The sequence below is a fragment of the Halichoeres trimaculatus genome, unplaced genomic scaffold, assembly GCF_033239565.1.
Source record: "Halichoeres trimaculatus isolate MK-OKI-2021-1 unplaced genomic scaffold, fHalTri1.1 fHalTri1_scaffold_3, whole genome shotgun sequence".
Classification (NCBI taxonomy): domain Eukaryota; kingdom Metazoa; phylum Chordata; class Actinopteri; order Labriformes; family Labridae; genus Halichoeres; species Halichoeres trimaculatus.
Genome location: NW_027437181.1, coordinates 18,823,362 through 18,842,293, shown reverse-complemented (window position 1 = coordinate 18,842,293; position 18,932 = coordinate 18,823,362). Strand labels below are relative to the sequence as shown.

Below are 18,932 nucleotides of genomic sequence, written 5' to 3'. Positions count from 1 at the left end.
AAGCAGAGGAGGGTTTTCAGCTTTTTGGTGTTGAATCAACCTTAAAATCTGCTGAAGAGACAAATGTGGTGTTGAACGGAGCTTAATCCTGCCAGATGTGCTCTGTATCTGGTTACACATTGTCTCAGCAGCAGCAGCAGCAGAATCACTGAGCTGTCTCTCCTACCAGCACTGAGACACAACTGTTATACACAATGGTTAAAAGGATTTTCATTCATCTTCGGTTATGCAAACTGAAAAGATTCGCTTAGGAAAACTGATACATGTAGCAATATGTTGACAATACTGCTGGCTGTTGAAAGAGCTGGAGAGAGACAGGTCTGTTAGATAAAAGGATACAGTCCTTTTTCCTAACATTTCAAAGTTAATCAGGACTGTTTGGCAGAAGGAAGATTGTTTTAGGGGTTTCTTTTTTCAGCCATGCATCTTTTGCTGACATTTGTGTCTTGTCTTAATACTGTGTGTGTGCACAATTAGTTTAAAACTGAACTAGTTCATTTTTCCCCTCATTTCTCTTATATCGACTCCTAAAGAATAAGTCTTTCCATCTGTGACAATCAGCAGGAACATATAATTACATCTGCTGTTATCTGCATGAGGATATTCAGTGAAGGCAGTTTTTTATGTGGCATATAAAATCATAACCTTTCATTCTGCAACCTGTATGTATGAATTTGATGTATTAATTGTATTATTTGAAGTGTTCTTAGCAGTTTAATTATTTTGCAACAGCTGAACAAATATAATTTCGCAAGATATGATAAATAAATCATCTTGTCTGTAAAAGACAGCTTTATTTTTTTTAGACTACTTTACTACAAATGCCTTCAGGGATGAGAAGTAACAAATAAAGTGGTCCTCCATGCTGCTTCAAGGGATTGATTTGTCTGAAACAACCAGCGATTTGTCTTTTAAGAGGGGAAGGGTTCAGCTAAGCATGGGGAGGCTGATACAGCGCTGTAATCCAGGTCCATAGGGTTTCTAACAGCCACAGACAGACACCACACAAAACCTCTTGTGGCATCTGAGATGAAAGTTGGCTACAAGGAGGACAGGTATTTTGTGGTTGAGAGACCCTGGGGATGGCATAGTGTTCCATCCACAGAGCTCAACACAAGAGGAGCTGCCCTGAGTGCCCTTAAGCCCTTTGTTATACCAGGGTAGAGTGCAGTTAATTAGCAACAGTCTCTATAGCAACTGTGTTGCAGTACAAAACAATTTCTAATTTCTGCTTCTTAGCTTATTGTGGTGTTTACCTGAAGTGTTTCAGATGTGCTGAGACCAGTGTTGGCTGGCGTTTTGCCCATCCTCTCCAGCAATAGAAGACACCACATCTGCATAGACTGCTTCGCCTGGCACCTTCCACGGCCCCAGAGTTTACTTAGGAGAATATTTTAAAAATAAAGTGAAATGGAGGCCACTGGCCCCCAGCCAAAGGCCTAAGACTCTGCACTTGCATAATGCACCTGCTGTGCAAGGCTGCATTCATTTATCCCAGAAATAGAGTTGATAAATGAAACAACACGCTTCACCCAAATTGTATGTTTATTCATTGGGTTATGTATTTGCACTGCCCCGCAAGCTAAATGACATTGGTGAATTTTTCTCCATTATTGTTGGAAAAAAAAGGGGAAGAACTGATTTTTATTCTGTCTACTCACAAATACACAGCATAATGCATGCTCTGTTTGGAGGCTAGACCCCAACCATGTAGTTAGCTTGTTGCTGTTGGAGAAGACATAAGACCACCAGGTGTCATTCAAACATATATGGCAGTGACATTTTCTCATTTCACAGAGCTACTTCTACCACCTGTGTCATCACCTCTTCGTATAAATATATGATATTCTGATGAACAGCATGCATACCCCTAACTGCAGATATTTTTTAAAGGTAAAATCTGCTATAAAAATGGATGAAATGTCCCCATATGATGTGATATCCACCCGCTGGTGAAACCATACCTCTGTCCACATTTGTCGTTTGATGTAAATCTTTTCCCATTACCACGCTGCTGTTTGCTCTGCCATCTCGTCAGTGATCCAGCTCAGACCCCTCCTGTGGGAACTAAGTGGCACTTGGTTTGCAGAGATGCCAAGGATGAGTTAGATATAATGAGCAGACCTGGCTTGCCCCCGATGGCCCAGCGCTGTGCTCCTCTGGGGCTCGTCTCACCGGGCCGAGCATGCTCTGAGACAGAGCGAGCGGACCTGATCCTCCCTGCTGGGCAGATAATGAGGAATTCTGGGATCAGCTCAGGCTCCCCGAGTCACCTACATTCACTCAGAATGGAGTGTGAGGAACTTCAATGCAGGAGGGGCATCACACACCTCCAGAATAATCCCTCATTTGTTCCCCTGCCATTGTCAGTGTAAGACTACGGTGTTTTCACACACATGGTAGTGAAAAAGTCCAATTATTTTATGTCTTCCTCAAAAGGAGTAAGTGTTAAAGTGTAAATTGTATTGATGCAGGTATGAGGAGGGAAGGACGAAGTCATTTTGAATTAGCGGTGAAGATTTTAGGGTCGTGACAAACTGGTTATTTTGTCATTGTGGGTCTCTATGGAGATGATTTTTTATATGTATTCAGCTTTGTTCAAAAACAGGGATCACATGTGAACAGGTCAACATGTACTTGCAAATCTAGCTTTTCTAACTCTATATAGATACTACTACAGTCAACAGGTGTTTCTTTTACGGACAGGAATTTTGATCTTAACAGTATTTACGTATCACTAATGTGGAAATGTGCTGCAAGTGTCCAAACTTCACTTTATTTTCTCTGATGTCGCTTAAATCTTCAAGTTATTTGTGATGAATATGAAAATAACTGCAGCAGACTCTCAAAAATGTACCCATGACGGCAGTTTCATGTGAATGGTTTGTCTAACACTATAGGTTCAGTTTCTGCTCATGACCCATGTGTGTGTTTCTGTGGCTCTGAGAATGTGAAATTAATGAAAATCAGCCCCAAAATGGATCCACATTTGGAGCTCCCCTGTTGCTGAGCAGCAGAATTGATTTTGAAGAGGATATTTTTTCCATGGCACTCTGTTTAGGGGCAGATTTCAGCTCAAGCTCGTGTCCACGTTTTGGTGACCAAGCATAGCATGTTGAGTTGAGACCCGTGAGATTCCAGTTTATTGCCTTTAGCATCATGTTTTTGGGGGGTTCATGCTCCACAGGGCTGCTAACCATGAAGAATGGTGATAGAGGTGTGAGCTGGACTCTTGCTGACAGCATGAGATGTCACAGTGGTTTGTTAGCAAAAAGTGGGACTGTATTTGCTTTTCATATTGGGTATAAATTGAAGACCAGTCCTCAAACAATGAACTTCACCTTTAAAAAGACTCTGATTGTTAATGATTAGCCCAGATTAATGTGTGGTCTTATTATTTTTCCAGCAGCCAGGAAAAATGCTCAGTGTGATTTCCTGTCTCTGTTTAGAAGTGTTTGCACTGACTGCTTGGATAGCAGGCTGTGGCTCTCTGCCTGCCTGAATCAGGAGCACTCGGGGTGTGTCCCTGCTCTGAGGTCTGTGTGAGGCCCTCTGAGGCGGGCTTCTGGTTTCAGGTTGCACATTCCCAATTGGCTACTTTTGTTTGACTAAAACACAGCGGCGACACTCTGAGCTTCTTAAAGAAGCAGTGTCACTTTCACGCTGTCTTCGAGAAATCATCTGTTTGGTGCTGATTACATCACATTGTATTGATGAAACACTTTTATTCTGATGAGATCATCTCACACTGATGGGACCATTTTGTGTAATCAACATATGAATGGAATCTGAATGCCAGCGTTATTCTCCCCACTACACTCCACTGATAGCAGAGAAGCTCACCTCTTCCTCTGCTGTTTGTGAAATAGAGAAAGCTCTCTCAACACTGTGCAGCAACCCTGGAAACAAAGGGAGGCTGTTTTCACAAACATAGAAATTATCATGCTTAATGTTGTGTTATGGTTTGTCCCTGGTACCATATGTAACCAATCCTATTAGGTATCTTTGTAATCAGGGATTATTCAGTTTCTTTTCCTTTTCAAATACTGATAATGATACCTTGACTTGAGTATAGGCTGATACCTAACCCCACTGATGCTTGTGTGATGAAATATATGCACAAGTCTTGAAAGAAGAAAAACCTTGATTGCTGATATTTTGCTACTTTTGACGGGCCTTACACTCTGCTAGAACCACACATGCCAGATGCTAGCTTACCTCAGACAGGTGGATTTAGCTAGGCTGATAGGGTTATGGAATTAGACCTGTGCTGTTCTGTATTACTCACCACATCATTACTTCATGACCCGTCGTAGTGGCATCAGTGTAGGGATGGGCACCTTTCACATTTGAAACGATAGGGTACCAATGCCTGGTACCTGGCAATTGGTATCAGTACTCAACGGTACCAATTTTTGGTACCTTTTCGAGTTAATATGGTAAAAATATCAAAATATCATTTTTTTGTAATAAAGTATATATTTTTTCAATTTAAGCACATTTATTCTTCAATATATAACCTGCTGTGTTCATGTCCAGCGTGGAAAAAAGCCTACTCTTCCACTCCCTCACAGCCACAAGGAAGCATTTGGGTACCTAAACATGGTACCTTTTAGTTTTACATGAATCGATCCTGCTTTTAATTTTTTCTGAGCATTTAGTTTTGGGGGGATCATATCATTGTGTTACCCATTCCTAATGGAAAAAACTGCTTAAAAACAACATGTTCTCTTTTCACGTCCGCTAACTCAATGATAAGTTTGTTAATCCTTTCGAGCTTTACTTCTTTCCACACTTGGATTTGATTTCAGCTTTTAGTGAAGCCTCTCTAAGCTCAACGTTACAAATAGGATGATCCATGACTGCAAAATAAAACTTTTATTTATATTTGTCATAGCTCGCATGTCTTTCTTTGTATTCACATGCTGAATTGATCCCCAGAGATTGAAAATATTGATTTGACTCAGTGTCTTACTTTGCCATAGAAGGTGTGCGTGTGTGCCTGTGTGTGTGTGTGTGTGTGTGTGTGTGTGTGTGTGTGTGTGTGTGTGTGTGTGTGTGTGTGTGTGTGTGGGGGGGGGGGGGTGGGGGGTGGGGGGTGGGGGGGGTGGGGGGGGTACCTTCCTGACTGTTAGCGCCATGTTCACACATTGGACTTGCCACACAGCCAGTTCCTCGGGAGACTCATAATTACAGCTGTCCTTTCAGATTAGTCCAGAAGCCTGTCCAACTGTGGCTCCACTCCCTGGTCGTTTATTTCATCCTTTCCCCTCTCCTGAGAGGCACACCTTAGCACAATGACCAGGCCAGCCTCTACAATAATGTATGTGATGAAAAACACAGTGGCTCCTAATTGATAGAGTGATTCAGACAAGGGCTGCCTGTGCAAATTGGTCCCCTGTGAGTTTACTGCACTGAGTTGGGACTCGTGGGTTTCAGCTCTGGTCTCGTTCAAGCGGAGAGAGAGGAAATAGAAAAGGCTGGACCTGCTGAGTGATAAAGAGGCTGTCTTTGCCTCCTTCAGCCCTGTCTGAATACAAGGCACAGTTCAGCAGAGGTTGGCTGCTGTAATCCTCTCAGTGTCTCCAGGAAGGCTCAGGTTAGTGACCTGCTGCTTTGTGATGTCTTGTAAGATTTTCAGAGAACACCTCACCTTTAATCCCCCACTGTTCAACTAGCACATTAGCTCAACTGCTCCTGACCCAGCCCCTGCAATAAAGCCTTTTATCCAGCTCAATAAGGTCATTTCAAGTTAAGTATTGATTTCCTTGGTGTCCAGAGAAAAAATGGATTTTTAAAGAGCTGTTAATTACAGCTGCACACTACATTATATAGATAACTTAATTTTGCTGCAACTGAACTTTTAATGCCCAGGATCCTGGTCACAGTGAGTGTGCTACATTCTACATATGCACTTTGATTTGAGCTTTGAACACAGAATAGGACAGGCCTACAAGATGAGGTAAAACATGAAGTGAAAGCATTTTTCAGTCTTGCAGTATCAATTTTAAGTGCATTAAGTAATATTAAAGTGTTTTAACTGTAACAGTTTCTATTTTCATGCGCTGTTCTTCATGATTTTCACTCTAAATTTGTTTGTAACTCTGCAACATGTATGCTTAATCCCAAATGCATCATGAAGTGTGTTTCTTAACCACTTGATCTTGGGAAAGCCAGCTGCTAGTTTGAGCTTCATTGTACCACTTTAAACAGGTTAAAAGGATGGCCATCTTACCAAGGCCTCCCTCAAAAAGGTAAGATGAGTGAGTGAGAAAGTACTGCTTTTCTGCATGGACACAACATTTATTTGGAGAACTTTAGACCCTCGAGCTAATTTCATCTTTTCCTGTGAATGCTCAGATTGTGATGAATTGCTTTGCCCTGTGTAAGGAAAAAATGAAAGATTGCTGAAAGATCTTACTCTTTGCAGGGTTTGAAAATGATACTGGCAGGGACAACTGCGAGCATATAAATCATGAAGTACATGAAGAATGTGGCATAGATGTTGATGTTTTTTTGTTTTTTTGCCCAAGAATCAAAAATAAAAAAGTTGCTTATGAGCTATGAGGAGTCTTCAACTGTCTTCCATGAAATTCACGACACGAAAAAGCTATTCATGACACGTTTCACACTTGAGGTTGGAAGTTGAGTTTTCCTTTGCATCTAAGTTTTATTTTCAAAAATTTAGATTGAAACTTGATCAGGAAAGCACAAAAACTAGATGCTCGAATTTGATCTTATGCAGGAGAACAAATTATATTCTTTTAGATGATAACAATTTTTATCTCTTCTAAATAATGTTTTATTAACCAGATTGTTAGATAAGAACAAAAAAGCTTTTTTGATAGATGAAAGGACGTTTTAAGAAGTTAAAAAGGTGAGGAAAATACTGTCACCTTGGACTAAACTCAGGTCATAAAATCACAATGTGCTGCAAAGTTTTGTCAAGTTTATGAAAAGGAGTTGAACAAAGCAGAAAACCTCCCACATATCTTGCTCCTGTTTATCTATCTTCGAGTCAAGATTCTGAGGCTGTTTAAATAATTACACAGCTCTTAAATAAAGGCCAGTTGATTTGATGTTGCTGCTTCCCTAGTGTAGATGGGGAGTGGATAGAGCTGTTTTCTGAGAGTATGTACATGTGAGGCCAGACTGGAGAGCCAGTGAGAACTTTATAAGACATTAAAAGTAGACATGCACTGATTGCCGATTTCCTCAATTTTGGGGTATCGGTGATCAGAGATCAGAGCTCTACGATCAGCCCATCCTTGCATATGAAACTGATCTTACATACTTCTGGGAAAGTCTGACAGCCAGCCATTGCTGCTTTTTGCTCTGAGACCTAAAACTCAGGACACTTTATTGGTTGTTTAAGTTAAAACGTAAAGATTTGATTGCTTCACAAGTATTGTTTAATGATTTTCGATAAAGTTGGATTAGAACATTGAAGGTATATGCTGTCAGTTGTAAAAAATTAAAAGTAAAAATCAGTATCAGCCCAAATTGGTATTGGCATGTCAGGCTTTTTAAGGATCAGTGATCAGTGATCGGCCAGAAAATTGTGATCGGTGCACCCCTAATTAAAAGCGCTGCTTTAGAGTGTGTTACAGTATTACTGTAATAATACCTGGCCTCTAAACCCAAAGAGTGTAATTCTGTGATGTTAGAGGCCAAATAACTTAAATGTCACCACATGTGCTTAAATTATATTATTATCAATACAAATCAAAATGCTTGCGAATTCACATCCAAAAACATGGCATACAAAGCCAATTTAAAGAGAACATATTCTATATATTTTTTAATCTTTCCATTCAAGCCTGTAGACATTGGGTTGTATTATGTGTGTGTGTGTGTGTGTGTGTGTGTGTGTGTGTGTGTGTGTGTGTGTGTGTGTGTGTGTGTGTGTGTGTTTGTGTGTGTGTGTGTGTGTGTGTGTGTGTGTGTGTGTGTGTGTGTGTGTGTGTGTGTGTGTGTGTGTGTGTGTTGGTTAGTTAAGGTGGGAGGGATTTCCATTGTTTCTTAGAGAATAGCTGTAGTGTGTGTGATCACCGTGGCGTCACACATGCAACGTCTGGCCTTGAAGCTTTTTTTTTATGTACTCACGCTTTTAGTGCAAAGCTCCGACAATACAGGATGTTAAAGTATTTTTTTAACAAGCAGATGGTGGACCGGAGTCAGATGTTAAGGACAGCAGACATTATCCTCTGACTTCCACACGAAGCATCTCTGCTGAAAGGGCCTGGGGACCTGGTCGCTGAGCAGAGATAAAAAGGGTGAAAGAAAGAAAAATAAAATACAGATTTAATGGAGCTGTGCCACTGGAAACACCTGCAGGTTCCGACCAGCTAAAGAAGTTTTTGTATTTAGTGTGATTGTTTCAGCTTACATAACTTACATTGTGTTCTCACCACAGTACTTCTGCACGATTTGCTCCTTTGAATTTACTATTACAAAGGAAGCTAGTCATCAGCATGGTCTTTGGCCCCTCTGCCTCTGCTAACATAATGCTTAGCTGATAGCACGGTGTTTTCCCTCCCTAAAGGAGCACTGTCAATTTTCTTCTGAGCCACTAGTCACAGGTTCTCCTCCATTTGGCAGGCGGTGCTCTCCCATTGATATCACAAGTATAAAGGCTTCCTGCCCTTGCTTGCTATTCCCAAAACCTGGGCCGAATGCCTTCATATTGTTGGTTTAGCCTATTGTGATGCTAATGCCTGCCTGGGACCCTTGAGTCATCTATCACAGATGACAGGAAAGCTGGGGCCATTGTGTTGGCCCACCAAACACACAAACACACAAACACACGCGCACATTCACGGGAAACCAAACACATACTGTGCTGCTGTCTACATAAGTTGAAAACATGTACCTTAAAGGAAGACACAAAAAGAGAGGCCTGAACAACCGGCTGGAACAAATATTTATTGTGCTTTTATAAACAAATCTGTGACGTTGTCGTAAATGGTTGGAAATGATTTATTTATCGCTACTACAGACTTTTGTTTTGCTTATTTTTTTTATAGAAATGGATAGATCCAGTGTCAAAAGGATTATATTAAGTTGTACTTTGTAATGTGTAGTTCCAGTAATACTTTAAAATCTGAAAGCCTCCAAAAAATGAAACTTCCTAATGCCCAAGGAATATTATTGAATGCCTTGCTCATGTGACCAAAAGTCCAAAACACTTCGTTTCAATAGTACTAAATTAAAGGGCAGTGCAAAGCTTGAACATTTTAGAAGGTCTAACAATAAAAGATTTCATAATTTAGCTTAAAATGGGCTTTTATGATAAATGAATGTCAAATTATAACTTAAGTTTTGTAGTACTTGAGTTCATGATTCAGCCTCAAGACCTACTGGACTCGTGACCCATCTTGGACTACAGTATCAATGATTTTGGCTTGTGCTTGGACTTGAGGTTTAGAAACTTTCGTATGAACTGCTTTACTTTGTTCAAAATGGCGACAAAGCATCAAACAAAAACAAAGAGAGGAAAAATAAATGTAGAAAACACGTGATCCAGAAATGAAAGCAAAGAAAGGCAGTTGCAAAAAGTTTAGATTAAATATTGAGCTGAGTGAAGGGTTAATGATGGATGTGTCCTGACAGTCCGGGCTGCACCACATGTGTACTCTCTGTGTTCTGTAAGGCTGCCCTCTCAGGGCCTCCACAGACGCACAGACACACACACACACACATGCAGGCAATCTGCCGACTGATTCTCGGCCAGGCCCAGCGCCGTCTCATGGCAGAGTGCTGGACCAGATGTGACTGTGGTTGTGCCTGCATTAGAAAAAGTGCTGTTACAGGAAATGGATGCTTTTAAAAAGAGGAAAAGAGAAAGGCTGGAGCAGAGCAGTAAAGTATTGTTCTTGCCTTTTCAAAGAACATAAGCAGGCCAGTTAAACAGTTTAATATGCCATTACTTAAATGAGCCTCGGTGTTAAGGTTACACAGGTGCATAGAGCTGCTAGTAAATCCACTGGCAGGCTTTTGTGTTTGCATGCAACACTGCTTTAATTAGGATTACCACTGTTCAATTATCATGTAAATTTGGAAAGAAAGAAACAACATGTAAAATTCATCTCTGGTATGGATTTCCTATGTTATCCTCCTTCAGTTTGTCCTTGATTAATTTTTATGCATGAGTGAAATAGTTGTTTTTCTCCTGTTAGAGAGCGGGGCTTGCCACACATGTCTGGGACTATTTTACTGAAGATGGTTTCTGAAAAAAAAAAAAAGAAAACTGTAAGATGTTTTCCTTTCTGGCAGGTACTTAAATATGAACTTTAAAATCTTGTTTTAACACATATGACCCTTAAACTCCTGTCATTTTGTAACATTGTTGATTTTGACAGACGGTCTTATGAGAGAGAAGCCATATGAAGTTATTTCTGGGTGTGGTATCTCTGAGGTTGGTCCACACTGCACTGTGACAATTCACTCTATTGTTATTCACATAGAGGCAGTCTGTCCCAGGTTCCTTGGAGGAAGGGTGCTGAGGGCCAAATTGGATTTTTGACCGAATGAGGAATCTACTCAGGGAAGGTCTGGAGAAAGTTGAGCCACACTGTCTTTGTGGGGCTGATGCTGGAGTGCCATTCACACGTCCCAGATCCTCTAGAGTCATTGAGATTCAGAGGAGAGTTCACTGCGGCCAGGTGAAGAACTCTTCCAGCACAAATCTGCTCAGGGGTCACACGATGAATATCTAATCCTTTTCCTCCTACTTTGAGTGACAAGAACACCCCATAAAGAGTTAATTTTCTGAGCCTGCTCCAAGCCTGGCTACATCTGCACAGATTTACTTAGATTTTGATGACTATGCTGCAGCAGTGATTAACCTGGAATCTTGAAAAGGAAATATTTTTCATTAAAAATGCTCTTTGGTGGAAAAGGATGTAATGAAAAAGAGGAAGATTTTTAATAGATTTACTCCCCACAAGTTTGGCTCTTAAGCCTTGGCTTTTTCCATCCTGCAGTTCAGATCTCAGTCACACTCTGGACATTTTGCATTTTTGCTCTTTGACTATTGTGCACTGACCAACATGCCCTCTAAGGATAACGCTTTTGAAGACAAAGTGACAAAATCATCTTTAATGTCTCTTTTAGGCTTCTTTTTGAATAACTATTCACATTTGATTAGGTCAAAAAATGTATAATGTGATGAAACTATGATTTCTCTGAAGATGCAGTATTGTTTCTTCTTTTGTCACATTAAACCCATTGATTTGATTTTTTGACAGACTGTCCATCTTGTGTGACAAAAATCAAAGAAATCTTGAAGGGACTTATTTTTTTTAGCTCAGCTGGTTGAGCATGTGTTATTTGTTGATGTGTTACTTGTTAATAAGGTACAGTCGTCTCACTTTAATGGATCGATGCTAGATTTGGCATGATCTGTGTGTCTTCCCCCACTCTCGCTTCACATTTCCTCTCTCCTTGGATGGCATATTTGGTAAAAAATTAAAAGCCTGTAGGAAAAAAAACATTTTTTTTTTTATATAGAAGAAGTCTTTTTGTTTTGGGGAAAACTGGGGAACTAATAATCTCTCGAAAATATTCCAAAGCAGATATTAGCTCAATATCTACTAACTTTTGGTTTCTTTGACTGCTGTCTTTTTTGTGTTTTAAGAGTAAAGCCACCAAAAAGGACTTAAACTTTCATTACTTTAAAAGAAGTCAGAGTGCTTTTTGTTTCATTATTTTCTATAAAGTTGCGTTCAAAATTCTGTGTACACAAATGAATACTTCTCAAAGTAAGCAGTGTTGGTGTACTTTTCAGACGCATTTTGATGGAAAAGTATTTACACCAGTTTATGTGCTGCTGTGCTGCAAAATAAAGTGTTTAATCCTATTTTTTCATTTCTTTGAGTAATGTCAGAATGTAATGTATCCTAAAACTAAAATCATAGAGCTAATTTTTAACTAGTTAAAACTGAAGTAATAGGGCTTTCTGTTCTCTCCAGAAATGTCCCACTAACAGCTTTTAGAACATTGAGAGCCACATAGAAGAAGAGACTGTGTCCAGTGTTACATGTGAAGGGGAACTTTGCTTTTAGTTTATAGAAATATGTTCCACCTTTTGAGTTTCAGGTGGTAAAAGCTGGGATGTAAAGCATTTTTAGTCCTGAATGTGGACTGACACATTTTTGTCACCAATTGTTGTTTTGCAGTGGAAACATGGGCAGGGAAAAAAGACAGCAAGCTTTCCAGGACCCACAGAGCTTTTTTTCCAGCCTGGTGTAAAGAATGAATAATTCAACAGTAAGCAAGCTTTCAGCTGGCCGTTTGTGTGCTTTGATCTTGGAATCAGGAGTTTGCATGAATGCCTGTATTGTCATGTTGTGTTTCCACAGTGTGTGAATTATTGAAAATGGTGCTGGTCCCTGCGTCGTGCAGTAAAGTTTACACTGCAGACACTGCACAGGCAGGCTGGAGTTGTAAATCCCCAGCTGTTGTTTATTTGTCCTGCGAGGTCATGTGACTGGGTTCACAAAGGCTGGCCTCACCCCAGTGTTCAGTGTGAAAAGAGTTGCAGGGTCAACCTTTAACAAACTACAGCTTGGTGTCATAGCCCTGCCCTCCTCCCTTTTCTTTTAAAGGAACAACAAAGAGTGCAGGTGTGGCATGCAGCCAGGTGCTGCAGGTATCAAAGATCTCTTGTTGTTGACAAGTTTATAGCATGTGTGTATTTTTGAGACATAGAGTGCTTTGATCAACACTTCAATCTAACCTTTGAACTGTAATATTATTGAGACACTGAAATACTTCTCTAGACTTATGGTCTACTAAAAAACCTGAGATATGTTTCACTTCAGAAACATAAACCTTTGTGACTGGAATCCAAGCATCTCTCATTGACATTTATTAGTGTTTAAAAAACAAACAAACAAACAAAAAAAAAAGATAATTGCAAAAAACTTTGTTAGCCATCAATTCTTTGGTATAACTTTGGTGACAAATCAGCGCAACATTAGTTTTTGGTGGTGAAACACTTGAGTATTGAAATTTGGATTGTCAATCAAAGCCAAAATATGTAAGTGGCTAAAGACTGATTAAAAAAAATCTGCTTCTACTTTTTGGACTTTTAAAATCAATTACTAAGTTTTAGTATTTCTTATTTGTAAGATGATTATTTCTGGGGACCTTTATGCAATTTTTAGTCCAGCGGAGCAACATCAAACAGAATGGCTATTATTGGATGAATCTTACTACCCTGTTTCCACAAACATCTATGGATAGACGGTACCTCTTAGTGTTCTCAGCTCTATAGATTCATGCCATGTGATCATCATCTCCTCCTCCTCCTCCTCAGACACATTCTGTGATCCTTGGTGCGCTCCCATTGATTGAAAATGCATTTTCTTCTGATTACCTCAGATACGGCTTATTAGCACATGTGAGCTTTTGCTGCAGTCCAATTGTGTCATCACAAGAGCAGGGCCTTTAATTGATAACAAGGTGAATGTAGAAAAATGTTTCATTGTACTGAGGGCTCAGTGCGTTTTATAGAGCAGAGCAGATCCATGGTGTTGGTTGGCTACAGCTGGACACATAATTAGAGTGCCTCTTTACCTATAATTTGTGTAATAGTTTTGCTTGGCGGCATGTTATTACCATATGAAAGGGCTAAGCAGGGGTCATGTGCATTGCTACAGCAATTAGAGAAGAGCTGAGGGCAAAAGAATGTTTGGAGCCGTTGTTAATTGGAAATCTGTACAAAGCTATGCTTTAATTATAATTTAGTCAGAGCTGCACTGTTTTAAGCCCAATATATTCAGTTGCCATTATTTTCTGCAACAGTATGAACAGCTAGGTCTGCTTCCTTTCACAGCGACAGGCTTTGAAGAGAATGAGATTGAATTAGATTAATTTGAAAGGCTGTGTTGCAGTGAGGTTTTTTTTCATGCTAATGTTACGTGGTGTTTTCACAAGCACAGTGGACCCGGTTTGTTTAGAAGATGTACACATATCTTGGGATTTGCATGCACTCTAAATATGATAATAGACCTAATAGCTTGCATCTCTGAATATGATTCCAGGACTACTTCCTGGAAAACTACTTGAACTCACGTACAAGAAATACGAGGAAAACCGCTATAGCTACCCTGTACAGGAGTGACAAGGTTTAGAGAATTAATGATTTAGTATTTGTATTTTCAGAGCTGCTTATGATTTAGGATATCAATGCAACTAGCTTGAGGTTTATAACCTGAAAACTAAAATCCTATTGCACTCAGTCAAAACCTTTTACAGGTGGTGACTTTTTGTTCTTTTTATCAAATGTTTTTTTCATGAGGACTTGAGAACAAACTTTTACCACTGTCAAGCAAAAGGTATTTAAAAACCCTAAAGTGAGTCTTCACAATGAATAACCACAACCATCTTAGACTCAAAGCAGTGTCAAGTTTCAGACCTGATGCTTTAATGCGGTTTTTCAAGCCTTTAAAAATTGAAATCAGAACTTAAACTCCTCCCCTAATATTCCAACTCCACCTCTGAGTTTATTTTGCTTTGTAGACACTTTTAAACACATTCCTCTTTTTTTTTTTTTTTTTTTTTTTTGGCAGGCCGAAATGAGCTGATAGCGAGATACATCAAGCTGCGGACTGGGAAGACGAGGACTCGTAAACAGGTAAGATAAGTGACAACACACAACAGCTGCTTGGGTTTAATATGACAGTCAAATGCAAATGTATGCAGACTGTTACAAAAATTCAAAAAAGCAACAAAGAAAAAAAGAAAAAAAGAGAAAGGATATAACAGAATGCTTCATATAAATAAAGAATGTTGGACTGTAGCTGTATAGAAAGTCTTTGGACACTTTTCCTCTTCAAGAACTCTAACATGAAAATAATGCTGCTGTCACTTTTTCTAAGGTGGTAGCTACAAACAGTAAATGTAAAAATGTTTTTTTCTGCTGTAGCTTAAGTGGGCATGTATTCCCTGTGATAAGTAAATCATGGAGGTTCTGCTCGTGGTCATTTCTGAGGCCTTCATTAGAAGAAGGAGGATTCCTTAATGGATTGGTACTGTCTCCAATTCAAAGGAGCAGATTTTAGTCTGTGAATTTTTTTCTTGAAATGCAGTAAAAGTAGAATGTTATTGGCTTCATGTATTTTCTGAAGTGTTTATCTCAGAGCTTAAAGTGCTTAAAGAAATTAAAGGATGCTGTTGTTTTGTCGAATGTTGTTTTTAAATTGGAGCTCTGATTGTGCTTCAGTTACCTCCTGACAAATCCTGCTTCTAAACAGGAACTTCCCTGTAAAACCGCTAAATAACATCTGATCATTTTGTTTGAATTGATCAGTCTGAAACAGAAACACAAAGTGGTTTCTCTCCGATCAGAATAAGAGTCATGTTAACAATTGCTTACTCTTTTACTGTTGTTAGGGTTAGGGTTAATCTTTATGTCCACAAAGCCAGAGCGTCTGAATTGAAGAAAAATGATTCCAGTGAAGGTTACATTTTTAAACATTTACTGCTTTCAGCGTCTCCTGGCTGGTTGTTGGAGTTTCTAGTGAAAAAAAACAAAAGAACATTTGAATTTTACGACAGGCTGAGTATGTCATCTCCAGGAATCCTGGTGGGATGTTAGGGTAATTTTGACATTTAATTGTCAAATAAATGAACAGCCCATCAAAAATTTGTTGTCAGTTCATTTTCAAGAGAGTGTCTGTCATGATCACAACCCCTAATTTCAGTTCCGGTTAAACTGTATGTTATTTTCTTAATCATCTTATTCAAGAAATACTCTAAATTATGAAAAATGCGATGTGTGAATTTATTTTAAGAGCCAAAGGAACCCTTTTTTACTGCCCTGTTTTGTTCATAAGCATTCCACAAAAAAATAAAGTAAAATACAAAAAGTCCTTTTTTGTCTAATATCCTTTGTTTGATGAGTTTGAACTACAGTTTCCTTGATTATTGGCTTTTTATAGTTATTGAAAATCATCTGTTTTTAAATGAATCATTAGATCAATGATTAATTCCATTGTTAATAACACGCAGAATTAACAGTGGATTTTTCTAATACACCACCTCATTTGTGCGGAGAAGCCACACAGGTCACTTTTTGTTTGAAGACTGACTGAATTCAAAAATACTGTCCTTGAGCCTGCTGTCCACACACATTCGTCTTTTCATGCGATCATCATTAAGTAACTTCAAAGTTGTAAACGGCGGAAGCAAAGTTGGCGGCTGACGTACCTCACCTGGCTCTCATGAGGATACGAGAGCAGCTGATTGTTATTCAGCCCACAGCTGATCACATCTGGGTGCTCTTAATGCGAGCTAAAGGGGCCTGCATCCTCCTTAATCAGTTCACTTAAGTGTGACAACACACAGCCTCATCAGCTGTTCGCTTGTCGTGTGGTTTAAAGATGCCTTTGTCATGCACCTTGTACCACATACAGGTGTTTTTATCTGAAACAAATGTATCATCTACTTCTTTTGGCTTTACTTGTTTTTTTATTTTCCATTTTCTCTTTTTTTAATGGAGGTGTCTAGTCACATACAGGTCTTAGCAAGAAAGAAAGTTCGAGAAATCCAAGCTGCCATTAAGGTACGTCTGGCTTTGCCCAGTTGCAGGGGGCTTTTCATTGCCATGGTTACAGGCTCTTCCTTTGTTTTCCTCCCCTCCCCTACCCCGCAGGTGTCTAGTCACATTCAGGTTCTTGCCAGAAGGAAATCTCGTGAGTTTCATTCCAAGCTAAAGGTATGCGCTTCTCTGCTTGTGGGCTCGTTGGTTGCTGTGCGTCTTAACTTCCTGTTTCCCGTGGTTACTGAGTGAATGCATGTTGCTCTGATTTCCCCTGAACCAAAAATCCTCTGTTGATTGTCGTCTGTCTATATCTTCTAACCCTCCCCTCAGTCCTCCTCATAATTCTCTCATCTGTCCTCTGACATGCTGATCCTGTCCTGTCCTGTCCACCTAGTTCCATCTTTATTTGTTCACCTATATCTTTTCTTTGCTTTGAGATCAGCTGATTACAACAAACACACAAGTTTGTAGCAAAGCCGTGATTTTTCAGTGACAAAGATAGTATAAAAGCAAATGTTAATGATAGTCAGCGTTTGTTTTGCATTCATGCAGGTGTCTAAAAAATATGGAAGTTTTGTAAGCATCCTTTAATTTTTGTTGAATAGTTACACCCAATTTACATTTTCCTGAATCTATGGCAATGCCCGTAGAAATGGGCTGTTGCACAGTCATATATCAAGTTAGGTGCTAACACCAGCATGCAAACATGCCTCCTTTCAAATATTAAGGCTTCCATAAGGAGTTTTTAGCTGGTTATGAAACTAATAATATAACCTTCAACATCCAATTGACCAAAACTGTGAAGCCCCTCCCAGGAGCTTTAAGCAAAAATAAAATGTACTGTTGTGAAAATAATCAGTTATTTAGTGAAAGCAACCCAAAGAGTGCAGATGTGGGGATGCATGCTGGCATTGGCTGTTGGTGTGAGCGGCTGAGAGCTGAACGTTTGAAGATATCAGTGCGATGGCAGCTGGCTGCTTTCTAAAATTCCCTCTCCGTTTCCCCTTAACCTGTGGATAACTTCAGACTCTCAGAAAGATGTAACTGTTGGCTGCTTTCCTCCCTCCCAGGTCAGATATCATTTCAGAGTGTTCTCATCGGTCGTTTTAACCACAGTGACAATCTGTTAAAATCACAGAGGAAAGCTTTTCAGAACAGCAGATTAAAATGGAAGATTGCTAAAGAAGTAATCTTGAACAATATAACCTGTAATTCAGGATATTTTTTGATGTTATCTTTGTATGTCAAAGAAAGAGCTCACCACTTGTGCCATTCCCTCTTTTCTTAGTGTTAACTATACATTTTGACATTCACATTTGCTCCACTACCAGCATTCAACGCAAATGAATGACCCCTCATTAATCTATGTGTGACTGCGTGTTAAGAAAGTCAGAGTCAAACAAGCAGCTAGCCACATGAATGCCTGTTTTTTTCTTCAAGGGATAAGGCAGCTGTCTGAAGAAAAACAGACAGCTTTTGTATGAATCCCTGTCTTTTCTCATTTTAAGCAAATTAGAGTTCATTGGCAAAGAGAAATACGAGCGCGCCCTTCATCTAAAGGAGTATCAATGAAAACCTGCTGTTACTGGTCCTGTCTGTGGCGCTTTAGTGAAATAACAGTCATTACAGCACCGTTCTGTAGTAATGACTTTTGATCAGATTGTGAAAATTATAGAGAGCAAGACATCCCCAGAGAGCAAAGACAACTTGAAAGAAAAAACATTCATAATCCTATTTATTGAACTCTCATTACATGTGTGTGTTGCTGTGTGAGGGGGGTGGATAAAACTAAAAGGTTCTTATTGACAATTTGAGCTGTAACAAGAAGACTTTTCTGCTTGATTCAGAAAAAAATGCTGAATCACTCCAAAAACTGTACATGTTAACAATAAAAACATTTTTGTTTGCATTTAGGTTACAAGTATGGTAAGTAAGTGTTTTGTGTCTCTGCTTTGTTTTGGGCTGCCTTGTCCTTCTGCTGCTAGTTTTGCATATCTGCTCCTGCTGTAGTAACACGGTAGCTGCTGTCTGTGGTTCACAGTTTAAGAGTGTCTCTTTGTACCATCATAGTGTTATCATATTGTAGCTTGACCCTGCTCCACCAGAATGTGCTGCCAGCATGCTTTCATTTACATCTGCCACCAGCCAGTCTGCATGGGTTTGCTAGTGAGCACTCTGCCGCAGTACTTACAGAGAAATGAGCTATGTTCAAACCAGCATACAGTGTGCAGTGCCTCTGTGTTTCCGATGTGAAAACTTCAACAATTAAGCATCTCCTTTTACCAAACATCACCCAAACATTAGAAGAAAGGATCTTCAGCTTTAAAAACACTCCAGCAAGTGGGTTTAGTGTCCTTCAGATTTACTTGAGAAATTCTTTACG

General features: G+C 39.5%; 1 protein-coding gene across 6 annotated transcripts in view; it reads left to right on the top strand.

Moving 5' to 3' along the window:
- The window catches only part of tead1b (TEA domain family member 1b), a 45,747-nt gene that overhangs the window by 14,890 nt on the left and 11,925 nt on the right, over positions 1-18,932 (top strand). The window contains exons 4-7 of one of the 6 annotated variants that reach the window (XM_074666096.1): positions 14,577-14,641; positions 16,508-16,570; positions 16,661-16,723; positions 18,464-18,475. In XM_074666096.1, coding sequence (XP_074522197.1) covers positions 14,577-14,641; positions 16,508-16,570; positions 16,661-16,723; positions 18,464-18,475 — 203 coding nt within the window. Of the gene's footprint in view, positions 1-14,576; positions 14,642-16,507; positions 16,724-18,463; positions 18,476-18,932 lie in introns of all 6 variants that reach the window. The other 5 variants (XM_074666094.1, XM_074666097.1, XM_074666098.1 and 2 more) reach the window with 5 other exon arrangements.